At 42.9% G+C, this 12,302-nt stretch overlaps 1 protein-coding gene across 1 annotated transcript; it reads right to left on the bottom strand.

Annotated features, from left to right (window-relative positions):
- Positions 1–1,124: 1,124 nt before the first annotated feature.
- On the bottom strand, positions 1,125–10,927 carry nrbp1 (nuclear receptor binding protein 1). Its single transcript, XM_072455756.1, has 18 exons — positions 10,519–10,927; positions 6,476–6,793; positions 5,960–6,082; positions 5,241–5,342; positions 5,054–5,143; positions 4,859–4,899; positions 4,658–4,752; positions 4,495–4,578; positions 3,992–4,050; positions 3,694–3,792; positions 3,274–3,406; positions 2,795–2,885; positions 2,649–2,699; positions 1,863–1,998; positions 1,706–1,759; positions 1,569–1,632; positions 1,394–1,449; positions 1,125–1,316 (listed from the first exon to the last, which is right to left on the bottom strand). The coding sequence occupies exons 2-18, from the start codon at positions 6,761–6,763 to the stop codon at positions 1,221–1,223; spliced, it is 1,662 nt and encodes a 553-aa protein (XP_072311857.1). The 5' UTR covers positions 6,764–6,793; positions 10,519–10,927; the 3' UTR covers positions 1,125–1,220.
- Between the last annotated feature and the right edge of the window lie 1,375 nt (positions 10,928–12,302).

Raw genomic sequence — 12,302 nt, forward strand, 5'->3', positions numbered from 1 at the left:
GAACGCAGCACAGAGGAAGGCTAACGCTAGTCTGTCCCTGAACGCAGCACAGAGGAAGGCTAACGCTAGTCTGTCCCTGAACGCAGCACAGAGGAAGGCTAACGCTAGTCTGTCCCTGAACGCAGCACAGAGGAAGGCTAACGCTAGTCTGTCCCTGAACGCAGCACAGAGGAAGGCTAACGCTAGTCTGTCCCTGAACGCAGCACAGAGGAAGGCTAACGCTAGTCTGTCCCTGAACGCAGCACAGAGGAAGGCTAACGCTAGTCTGTCCCTGAACGCAGCACAGAGGAAGGCTAACGCTAGTCTGTCCCTGAACGCAGCACAGAGGAAGGCTAACGCTAGTCTGTCCCTGAACACAGCACAGAGGAAGGCTAACGCTAGTCTGTCCCTGAACGCAGCACAGAGGAAGGCTAACGCTAGTCTGTCCCTGAACGCAGCACAGAGGAAGGCTAACGCTAGTCTGTCCCTGAACGCAGCACAGAGGAAGGCTAACGCTAGTCTGTCCCTGAACGCAGCACAGAGGAAAGCTAACGCTAGTCTGTCCCTGAACGCAGCACAGAGGAAGGCTAACGCTAGTCTGTCCCTGAACGCAGCACAGAGGAAGGCTAACGCTAGTCTGTCCCTGAACGCAGCACAGAGGAAGGCTAACGCTAGACTGTCCCTGAACGCAGCACAGAGGAAGGCTAACGCTAGTCTGTCCCTGAACGCAGCACAGAGGAAGGCTAACGCTAGACTGTCCCTGAACGCAGCACAGAGGAAGGCTAACGCTAGACTGTCCCTGAACGCAGCACAGAGGAAGGCTAACGCTAGACTGTCCCTGAACGCAGCACAGAGGAAGGCTAACGCTAGTCTGTCCCTGAACGCAGCACAGAGGAAGGCTAACGCTAGTCTGTCCCTGAACGCAGCACAGAGGAAGGCTAACGCTAGTCTGTCCCTGAACGCAGCACAGAGGAAGGCTAACGCTAGTCTGTCCCTGAACGCAGCACAGAGGAAGGCTAACGCTAGTCTGTCCCTGAACGCAGCACAGAGGAAGGCTAACGCTAGTCTGTCCCTGAACGCAACACAAAGGAAGGCTAACGCTAGTCTGTCCCTGAACGCAGTACAGAGGAAGGCTAACGCTAGACTGTCCCTGAACGCAGCACAGAGGAAGGCTAACGCTAGTCTGTCCCTGAACGCAGCACAGAGGAAGGCCAACACTTAAACTTGTCTTACAGAAGCTGCTATGAAGACACTGTCACTGGATTGAGAGAGCCGTTTCGGCTGTAGAACTTGGAGAAGGCCTCTTCAAGAACTGATGCTAGTTTAGTCTGATCAGCCTGAGGAGTAAAAACATTCTATAATGTGAGAAGATACAAAAATATTGAAGAATGTTTTACTGATGGACTAGCCCCACCTCACTGATGAATCCCAGCTGAAAGAGCTCCACTGCCAACTCCTGCACATTCTCATCTGGAAAGAATGGATAAAGAAACTACCATTTACATTTGGCACATTCAGAGGTACATTTAGTGGTTAATTTAGTGGTATATTGTACAGTTACATTTTAATGGTACATTTGCTACACTTACTTGGTAACAAGTCACAGCTCAGATGCCTGTTCAATTTATCTTCTAGTTTCAACAACAACGTCAACTGTAGAGAGGAGAACAGCAGTACGTTTAGAGTCACAAAGGAGAAAAGTACAGCAAATTAAACAGACACTCACATGATGCTTAGCGCCTTCATCTACAGGCTCAATGTTACACTGCATTTGGAGCACCTGAGAAAGATTAAATGGGCGTACCGTTAACACTGCCTAAAGAATCTCCCATGACAAAGCACAAGAATGTTAAGCATGAATAATACTTTACATCTGATCTTACCTTCCTTGTCTCCATCTCAGCAGGTTCAGGTGTAGGGGTCTTCACAGATGGAGGAACTATAGGCGATTTGACCGCCTCTCTTTGTGGTTGGTGCGGACAGGGCATTCCGAAGGCTGTCAGAGGGTAGATACCATTCCTGAAAAACATCCCCACAATGGAACAATGAGCCCAAGAAGGAACAATGAGCCCAAGGTTTTAGACCCGTGTTTCTGTATCTTAAGGCCAAGGATCACTTTGTCGTTAAACCAAAACTATGGACCACCTATTCTGCAAACGCCACACACCTCCAATCCAAATTAAAATGTTAAATTAGTCATTTATTATACTTTGATTAAACTAAGTTGGTGTAATAGCCTATACTGGCTTGAAACTAATCTTCTTTGCATTCTAACAGCCCGATAATGGGCTATCAATATCCTATTGTAAGCTGACTCTAGCTCCCTCATGACCGAGTACCTGATTAGCATCTGAATGACCAGGGCTTCTCCCGGCCCATAGCTTCAAAACACAATTGTATACAACCAGTAAGTTGAACCTTAAACCTCCATTTCTGTTTAAAAAGGGCACTTTTGTAAAGTCTCTTATGTCAAGTGTCCCTGTGAGTGTCCCTGCTCGTTTTCATCAGTTAACAAGTTATTCAGCACTATATGTGCAAGTCTAATTTAAAAACATCTAATCAAGGGGTAATTTAAGAAACACTGTAAAAAGTAATAGTAGTAGTTTCTTGCGGACACTAGATGCGCTGGCAGACCACCAGTGGACCACAGTTTGAGACACTGGTCTTACCTGACGTCTTCCAGGAACTTGTCCAATTCAAGTGCAGGAAACTGGGAGAGCCTAGAAGGGATGTTAGAGCATAAGTCATTCAAGCTGCTACGACTGTTTATTTATAGATTTTGTCAAATGTTTAAGCTTAAATAAAAGGGACTTACTTCATCTGGACTCCTTCCTTTGCTTCAACAATCACGAGGTTTGGATCCATGTTCTTGGTCATCTCCTCCAGTGCATTCTCAGGGATCATGTCTAAGAGTGGAGAGTCATGTTAGAAACACAGAGCTGGGGCATATTTAGGGATGTCAAGCTTAATTCGTTAATCAATAATCATAATAATGTACACCACAAAATATTTGTAACTATAAAGTAAACATTTTAAAAGCAAAAAGTAACTTTAATGTTTTGCAAATGTTTTTTGCTTTCGTGATACTTATTGTCACACACTTATGAGACACACGATCACACAATCCCCTCTGTGTGCACGTGTATGTGTGCGTGTGAGTGCATGCACATGTGTGTGCGCATGTGTGTTTGCGTGCACGTGTGTGTGCGTGCACGTGTGTTTGCGTGCACGTGTGTGTGCGCATGTGTGTTTGCGTGCGCGTGTGTGTGCGTGCACGTGTGTGTGAGTCCTTACGCTGGTGGCCGACGATGCAGTGCGCCGCCAAAAGCTTCAGTAAAGGCACTTCGAACAGCGCTGTGTGGAACAGGAGCTCTCGAGCTGTGGGTCTCCTGCTGGGATCCACCTCCAGACACTTCTGGATGAACTCCTGGAAACAAACAAACAAAACAAACACACGTTAGTCCTGAAGTTAGAGGGAATCACTGGAATTACTTACTTTTTACTTTTTAGGGCTTCTAAAGGTATGTTTTTTTATTTTATTTTAAACTGTTCTAGTAAATTGAATAAATGCAAAATATTCAAAAGAAAATAATGACATGTTTGCTTGCGGATTAACAACATCAAAATGAATTCAGATTTTATTCAATGGCAAACCAATAAAGCTGCTCAGACAAGCTCTTCAAATCTGTCCCAGTGAAGACAGAGGTTACTGACCCGCTGCAGAGAGTCCTCCAGACTCTGAATGGCATTGTTTATGGCCTCTTGAGAAACATATGAAGAGTCTCCATTACTCTGGATCTCCAACACTGCCATCTGAAACACAGAAGGTTCAGTTAACAATGAGATGAATCCATTCTGTGCTTTTAGAGGTCAGTCACCTACACAGAGACAGCTACGACTCTTACATTCTATGCTTTATTTAAATGCACCGCTTCACCTACAGATCTAAAGCCAGTAACATATAGACGGATAAAGATGCTCTAAAAAGTATGGTAAGTACAGTGCAGCTCACCTCTAAGGCACACATCCCAAATGAATAGATGTCCACAGCTGTGGTCACGTTGGCAACAGCTAAAAATAAGCACAATATCAACAAACTGTTACATTACAGCGATGAACCTTTACTCAGAGGTCACAATTATGACTAATGGTGTCATAATGTGTAAAGTGTCATGTCTAATCAGAGGGGTGAGTTCAAAAGTTCAAAACAACAGTAACCTGGTCTTAAATAACCCCTTCAACAGTGAAAAGACGGGAGTCAAATGGAGAAGCGCAGTTCTGAAGTCCTACAGAGTGGTTACTGTGCTATTTCTGCAAAAACATTAGAAGAACACTACTGTCTCTTTCATTAAATCTTTTATAGAAACAAGTTGTAGGCAGTTTAGCGGGGCCAATAAAACTGAAAACTAAAGAATAAAGGAAACCATTTCAACAGTCCAAGAATCAGCTCTGCAGCGACATCGGCCAAGTCAGCTCTTTCTGGCCAACAATAACGTAGGGTCTGTGCATTTTTACCTCCATACTCTGGAGCAAAGAAGTGTAGACTCTTTTGCTCTTCTCTACAGGTTTTCACATGGTTATTTATGGTGTCCGGGGCAACTGTAACAAGTGGAAACAAGGACAATAATTACCATTTCTTTTTTCAAGACAGGATGTTACATGTGCTTGTGCATTGTACCTGATCCTATCTTGATGAGACCGTTGTGTTGGATGAAGATGGTGTCACACGTCAGATTCCCGTGGATGATGGGAGGATCACATGAGTGAAGGTAACTGTCACAAATAGAAGGTGTTACCTTTAGAGGCATGGAAGCAAAATGCCTATATGTAGCATTGACTAACGGTGTCTCTAAAGTAATACTCATCAAAAGAACCTCACCTGAGTGCGGACAAGATCTGGATGCACCAGCGTTTCCAGGCCTGGCAGGAAAATAAAATAAAGTGTTAACTAAAGCCCCATTCACAGTTTACTCCTTTGAGGGATGATCCTGATAAAAGCTCTCATTTTACTATCTACTATTAGCTACCGTTTGATGCGAGTTGGTGCCTTATCCAGTGGGATGCAGTCATTTACCTTTTCATTCATTGTTTTGTGGTTTTTCTTTGTCTTTTTCAAGAACTGCTTCAGGCTTCCAGACGACATGTACTCGGTGATGAAAATTACCTATAAAAGGAAAAGCAACACGGAGAACTTTAGATGAACGATTAGAGATGAACAAAATGTTGTGGTATGTGCAGTGCAGTGATGTGATGCGTCGTACCCTGGCTCGGTTCTCTTTGACGTCCGCCCAATACTTATGGAACTTCACAATGTTCAAATGCTCCAACTGGATTAAGTTGTCGAAGACGGCTTTCACTTTTTCCTGAATAAAACGATACACAAATACAATGAAGTCCAAAAAGAAAGTAAAAAGCATAAGGCAGGTCAATACAAACCACCATTAATAACCATGTCAAACAAATATATTTTTTACTAGTGAAATCAATTTGTACGTTATTTAGAATGTGGCAGTTCTCAGCTTTTCTAATCCTTACTTAGTGGAATCGTCCCTGTGGAAAATATTTATCAATATTTTACATCAGTGATTTGGCAAGCTTGAGCCATCCAAAAGCCAGGGACAATTTACATACGTTAACAAATTAAAGGTGTTATCAGACCTATTTATTGTGTGATCTATATGGACTTTGGCCCTTGTTTACAATAGGTTGCTCAACCTAAGTCTATCTGCTGCTTTTGTCCAACCAGCAAGTACATTTATACAAAATTATGCATTTAATAGCCCCGACATTGGAAAAAAGGCAACATTTTCAGTAAAATCTTCAACATAATCATGTTACGTTTTAAGTGAATTGTATAGTCCAACCAGTCATATGTACCACCACCACCACTACCACTACCACTATTACTACTACTATACCACTACCACTACTACAGAGTTCAGATCAGTGCCAGTCACATGTTTGCTGCAGGGCGACTCACCTCTTGAAGTTTGAAGTTCTTTCTTTCTGAAAACATGACTTCATTCCACACCACTTCCACTCCCTCCTCTGTGTCCATGGCCAAATATGCATTATCAATTCCAGGGACGTTACGCTGGTTCACCTAAAACAAGCAACACCAAGGTCCAAGAGTCAAAATACTTCAGATATTTTGAACAATGTAATGATACAACCATGATACATTCACCCTCTACTATCGGTAGTTTTAATTTCACACTCACTGTCAGACTGCTTCAGGTAAAGAAATGCATTTGTTTAAAATGACAAATTAGACCATTTTTTTTTTAAACAAACTACAGGCATATTTAATGCATATGTAATACTAATAGTAGATGGAGTCACCTTGCCTTTATATTAACACTCCACCACACAGCAGCAGTTTCATAATCTCTACAATTCAGTATGAGCATCTACTCCAGTCGTGCCATGCTTTCCTATGAGCTTCTGTTTTAGAGTTTTATCCTTCGCAAACGTTGCCAAGACGACCAAAGTGTACCTCCTCCCTGCGCTTCTGCCAGCGTCCACAGGGGCTCTCCTCCAAGATCTCTGACTCGTCCTCACTCTCCTCCTCCTCGTCCTCTGTGGCAGCAGCAGCAGCAGCAGCAGCAGCAGCAGCGGCGGCGGCAGCAGCAGTGGTGGAGGGAGGAGCCTGAGCCACCACAGACACTGGGGGGGAAACGGAGGCCCCTGTTCCCCCAGTAAGGGCCGCTGCTGTTGGGACAGACTCCGCGGCCTTCACCTCCTGTACCGGGTCCTGCATGGCTTTGGTCTCCCCTTCAGACATGGTGCTCCCCTCTCACCAAACCGCAGCCTCCTGGAAGACAAACAAAGACATGAATTAAGTTCAGTGTTCGGATTCTACAGTGAAACAGACAATAGACATGTGATTCTGACTCACATGTCTATTGTCTGTAGGCTCCACTAATATCTAGTCAAATGTGTCAGACTTTTGAAGGGTTTGGAGTCAATTTTTTTGCTTCACTGCACAAGAAGATACTCTGCTTGGGGAAGCATGGTAACTTGAACACTATCCTCTGATTCCTCCTACTTTACTGATCAACAATAATCAACATTTTAGTTTGCCTGTAGTCTGTTCACATGCTTTCTCCCACTCCACGTTACAGGTCAGATCGAACGTAAAACATTCTACAACAAACGAGCCATGGAACAACCCGGTAAGAAGCTGGATCTCTATCAGAAAACACATTCATCACACTAGTGTCAGATTTGTTTTGAATGAACTTTGAATTGATTCATGTCGACTTGGCTCCATCCACCCACATACTACGGTTGCACAGGAAAAATGCTATCTACAAAAGAATAGGGCCAATGATACCATACTGTGACAGCTTTCTTAACAGCCTTTGGTCCGAGACGGTGATAAAAACCCCAGAGAAATCCATGACTGCGATATCTGTTGGATAATCTAGTGATTATTTATGAATAATCCTGTATTGTCCTGGATTCGAGGCCTGGGTATTCTGAACTTTTCTATTTTCATGCACCCCCTAATACCACCCACTCGGCACCCTTGAATAGGAAGTCAATGAACTGGTTTCTATTATTAAGCCATATTACATCTATGTTATAGCTTAATACTAAGTAACTACCCGAGGAGGAAATAAAAAGTTACTATGTTCAGACTGCCCTCCTTCCTGTTCCCTTCTACCGCTGCGAGGATGAATACAAGTAAACATAACTTTAAAATAAACATAACCTCATCTGTCACACCATATTATGCAAGGTTATGTTCAAAAAACACATTGAAATAGACTGCAGTATGTACCCTAAAATATTACTTTCTACTTCAAAAGAGTGCTTGCTCCAGCTCGCTATAGCTGCTTTCCTGATTTATTTAGATTTTTAATCAGTTTTTGTCTTCCAAACTATTTTAATTATGATTTGTTTTAAGTAAACCAAGGATTTGAAGAACATTTTTACAGTCTTAACATTTCTGACGCCAGCGGCATGACAAGGGTATTTGCCTTAGGAAGGACCCCAAGATACAATTCCAGTGTCATCCAGTGGTAAGTCCAAATGCATTTATTTTTACAAGAAAAACGACTACTTTCAACCTAAACTAAAGAGACTCTGTATCGTTCTCTGTATTGTCTAAAGACCACGCTGTATCTTGGAACTAACTCGGTGCAAAGCCTGATGTGTCCACCCTGGAGACACCTGTCATGCAATGTCAAATAAATATGGGAAAAAGTGTCTGGAGTGTGGTACAATATATTTGGTTTTCCATCTGGCAGATCACCAGGGCCGGCCCAAGCCTTCAGGGGGCCCTAAGCGAAAACATTTTTGGGGGCCCCTCACCACGTCATCAGAATCAGTTTTATTGCCATTGTCAGTGAACAATTCACATATGGGAACTTTCTTCAACGCAAACAAAGCGCAACAAAACTCCAGAGCATCTGTTTGCCTGTTAGTTTATTCTCAACACCTCACAAATTCAAATATTGATAACTTAAATCCCACAATGCAACTTTGTATTCCGCTGACATCACCTCTACTCCCTGTACAAATAACACACGTCCCAGATATGTTTTTGGGCGTATTTGTGGGCATTAAGGGTCGACAGCCACATTAGCACATTAGTTTAAATTAATGAACAGGGGGGGTCTGGGGGCTCTCCCCCATAAATTTTCAGACCTTTTTGGGTCTTCTGCTGCATTTTAATGTGGTCCAGCCGGCTAAAGTAAGAGTAAAATGTTGAGGTTGTAATGCTATAAAATGATGATGTGATGAAACTGTGCCAGGAGAAAATGACTAAAGCCAGTTATTAATACATTAGTGTACTTAATTACTCAATACAATATTGGCTATGAAAATAATTATGGTCAAATTGATTCATTTTAACTGAAAATGTAAAAGTAATAGTTATCCTTACTAATTTATCTTTTACTGCTCCCAACTGTTCCTTCTTGCTAAAGTGACAAAACAAGTTATATTAAATTAAACAAATGGCATAAGCATTGCTTGATTAACAATTAACACTGATAAAACAGTGCAAACATGTTATTCCCAGAGAATGAACAGAACTAAAAGTGAAGGTCCAAACCTAGCTATTGTGAAGAGACTGCGTTTCTGCAACTTTGCCACTTTTGTATAAAAATATATAGTATTATTCTATAACAGACGTAATTATAATATGTCTGGTTATTTTTCACTATCAATTTATTATAATTTATAACAAATAGTCTAATGATGCTTTTTAAATAAATTTAAATGTTTTATTGCTCTATTAAAAGTTAATTACAATATAAATGTTTGTTCTGATCAGAACATCACACACTGGACTCCTGCATGAAATATTGCTGCGATGTGATTGGCTGATGGACCTTACGTGCATAAACCTTTACGTTCCTCTCATTCCACGTTAAGAAGTCAAAGTAAAACAGACATCACGAGTCACGATTGATCTCACACATGGTGATGTGAGAGAGGGACACAAACTCAAACCGCTCATCTCTGACTGAGGCTGCACAGGGGCCCGGGACAGGGGCCCGGGACAGGGCCGCACACTGTTCACTCCAAAGTCTCACGTCAGAGGTTCTGGACGAGACGGCGCTCGTCCGGACCGGATCTCCGCCTCTTAGTGACCGGGGCATAGAGGCCCCTCCCCGGCCTCACCTGCAGCTAACACTACGGGGCTGGTGTAAATGTGAAGCTTATTATCTTTCATTCAAACATATTATTGTGCGCGGTGCAGAGCTCTCGTCGCCTCCAGCCTGAGCGAACGTGACAGAATCGTGTTGTTTCAAACAGCAGCATTAACCGTCTCTTTGTAAGATAAGTTCAATACCTGGAGAGTGTTGTTGAGTTTGCAGTTTCTTTACATCTCAAGAAGTTTCTTCTTTCGTTTTTCGGCATCGGGGGGATATATTCCTCTGGACATGAGGACCACGCAGGGACCATGTTCTGTTGTGTTTATGTTTTGCTCTCGTTCTGCTCGCGCACAATGAAGTTGCCCAATCAGCGCAGGTTTGGTGCCTTGGTTGCCAGATTATCATTACAAATAAATGCGGTTTGTGCGTTATCTGTTACCGCTGTGTGCGCTGCCGCGCCAGCAGCGCTACTACACTAGTGGCGCACGCTGCGCTTGCACTTCTCATAAGACAGGTTGCCAGATTGGGGGCCCTATTAACGCCTCGGGGCCCTACGCGGCTGCTTAGTTCGCTTATAGGCTGGGCCGGCCCTGCAGATCACTAAGCACGGACAAAATGTATGACTCATATCAGCTGAATTGTTACATTGAATGAATAGAAATTAAGGTTTTGTGATTTCTGTCATGTCTTTGTGATTTTAATGCACCTTTTCCCTGTTGTGTGAAGCACTTTGAATTGCCTTGTGTACTAACTGTGCTCTACAAACAAACTTGCCTTGCCTTACTTTACCTTGGGCGTTTCTGCAGCAACAACAACCATACGATGCTCGTCTCACATAAACACACAAAAGGGATTGAGCTGGACTGTTAGTATGAACAAACGTCTAGATAGACATTCTAGACATTGCAAACAACAGCTATTAACTTACGTGTTGAACTGGAGAAGTGGGGGCACTGCCAGCTCCAACAACCGATCAGAGGCAAAGTTTAGCTGAGGTAAGTCCACACTCTGGGTTTAGGTCCACAGGAGAGTGTTCAGCGCACACACCTGGAGTCCAGCATCTACACGGTGCTCCACGGGCTAGTTTTGTTGTTATTTTACAGAAATATCACCTGGAAGAGAAGCTAACAGGCTAGCTGTCAGCTAACTAGCCCCAGAAGGAGCAGCCCTCCGCCCCGTGCTGCTCTCGGGACCACAACAACAATCACCAGAAAATACGGATGTACATCTTCAAATGCAGGACTCGCGCTTGGTTAGTGTGTGGCTTATGAAGAATAAACACTAAATTCGTGGGCAGCAGGAGCTAACAAGAGCTAAACTGAAATGATGGCGACGCTACAGATCCGCCCCCAACGTCGACGTCAGCGTCAACAGCGTGCTGGGCGGAAGCGTCAAGGCCGTGCCCCCATTCTCTTCCCTCACTTCCTTCCTTAATCTCCTCGTCTCCTCGTCTCCTCGATTCTTCAGTTGTCAATCAAATGTGCCATATAGTGTCCCAAAGTCGAAAGTGTGTGTTTTGATTAATTCATTTCCAATAGCTGCATGGTCAAGTTAGTTAAGGTTACGGTTAGGGGTCGATAATTGACCATTAAACCAAACCGGATGTGATGTACAGCTATGGGTTAGGGTTAGGGTTACTGCCCGTTTGCCGACCATAGAAAGGCCACGAGAACAGACACTCCTCAGCAGCTCACAACTATTGAGTTGTATTGCGTTACTACCATTAATGCCAATTTATTTATTTAATTACTTAATTGATCCCTATTCCAATTTAGTGATCTCTGTTACTATGGTGTTATGTTGTTTCAATAGTCATATGAGAGAGCAAAAATCTAAATCTGAGAGAAATAATATTGTGATGTATTTTGCTTACTGTTGTATCCTCACAAGTCCTAACATAACAGACTTGCACAGTTTTGCTGTGGTTACAAAATATATTCTTGCGGTTACAAATTATTTTTCTGCTCTCTCAAAATGTATATTACTGCGCTCAAAAGGGAAACACAAACGTGCACAAACGTAATAATTTTGTGCATGCAATGAAACATTTTGTTAGCACAGGGAATAATTTTGTCATTTTGTAAGTGCAGAATGGTCTGTTAAGATTCGTGAGAGCACAATAGAGCTTGTGAGAAAATACACATTTTGAGTGCGTTTGACATGCTGAGCAAGAGCACACAGTACATCACTACATTCTTGCTTTCAGATTTATGTTTTTGCTCTCTTATAATATTTAAACAAACATAATGTCATACACCATCATCATCATCATCATCATCTTTCACCATGAGCCTGTAGACGCATATCCAAGGAGGGATACTTACACTTCTGTGGACAGAAGGTTCTTGGGCTGCAGTCCAGGGGCACAATAGCGTGGGCCTATCACCAACCAGCTGAGCCTCTCTGTACTTTTTTGAATGACTTCTCATAGCACTTCCTCTAAGCTATTTATAACAATTTACTCTTTCATTTAAAACATTTAAGTTAATATCAAAATGTCTTCAGTTTGTTGTCAGGGCTGCACACTTCCACATCAATCTTCATAGATCAGAAACTTTATGTGGAGAAACATATAAATGAGACCAGGTCACATGGTCTCTCTCTTTCTCTGTTCCTTGCTTTCCCTCTCTCACTTGCTTTCTCTCTCCTTCTGCCTCACTCTCCCACCCTCTACCCTTAAACTACTGGTATATTTAGCTCAACCCAGGGTCA

This window comes from Eucyclogobius newberryi, unplaced genomic scaffold, assembly GCF_026437365.1.
Source record: "Eucyclogobius newberryi isolate DKJ021-1_F unplaced genomic scaffold, fEucNew1.0.hap1 SCAF_1, whole genome shotgun sequence".
NCBI lineage: Eukaryota > Metazoa > Chordata > Actinopteri > Gobiiformes > Gobiidae > Eucyclogobius > Eucyclogobius newberryi.

Bases quoted from the DNA above. Each gene is read 5' to 3' on its own strand.
- nrbp1 (XM_072455756.1), bottom strand. From the start codon at position 6,763: ATGTCTGAAGGGGAGACCAAAGCCATGCAGGACCCGGTACAGGAGGTG. The intron at 3,407-3,693 runs GTCAGTAACCTC...GTTTGTTTCCAG, and splicing joins TGGAGGACTCTCTGCAGCGG to GAGTTCATCCAGAAGTGTCT. The intron at 1,999-2,648 runs GTAAGACCAGTG...GATGTTTTTCAG, and splicing joins AAGTTCCTGGAAGACGTCAG to GAATGGTATCTACCCTCTGA.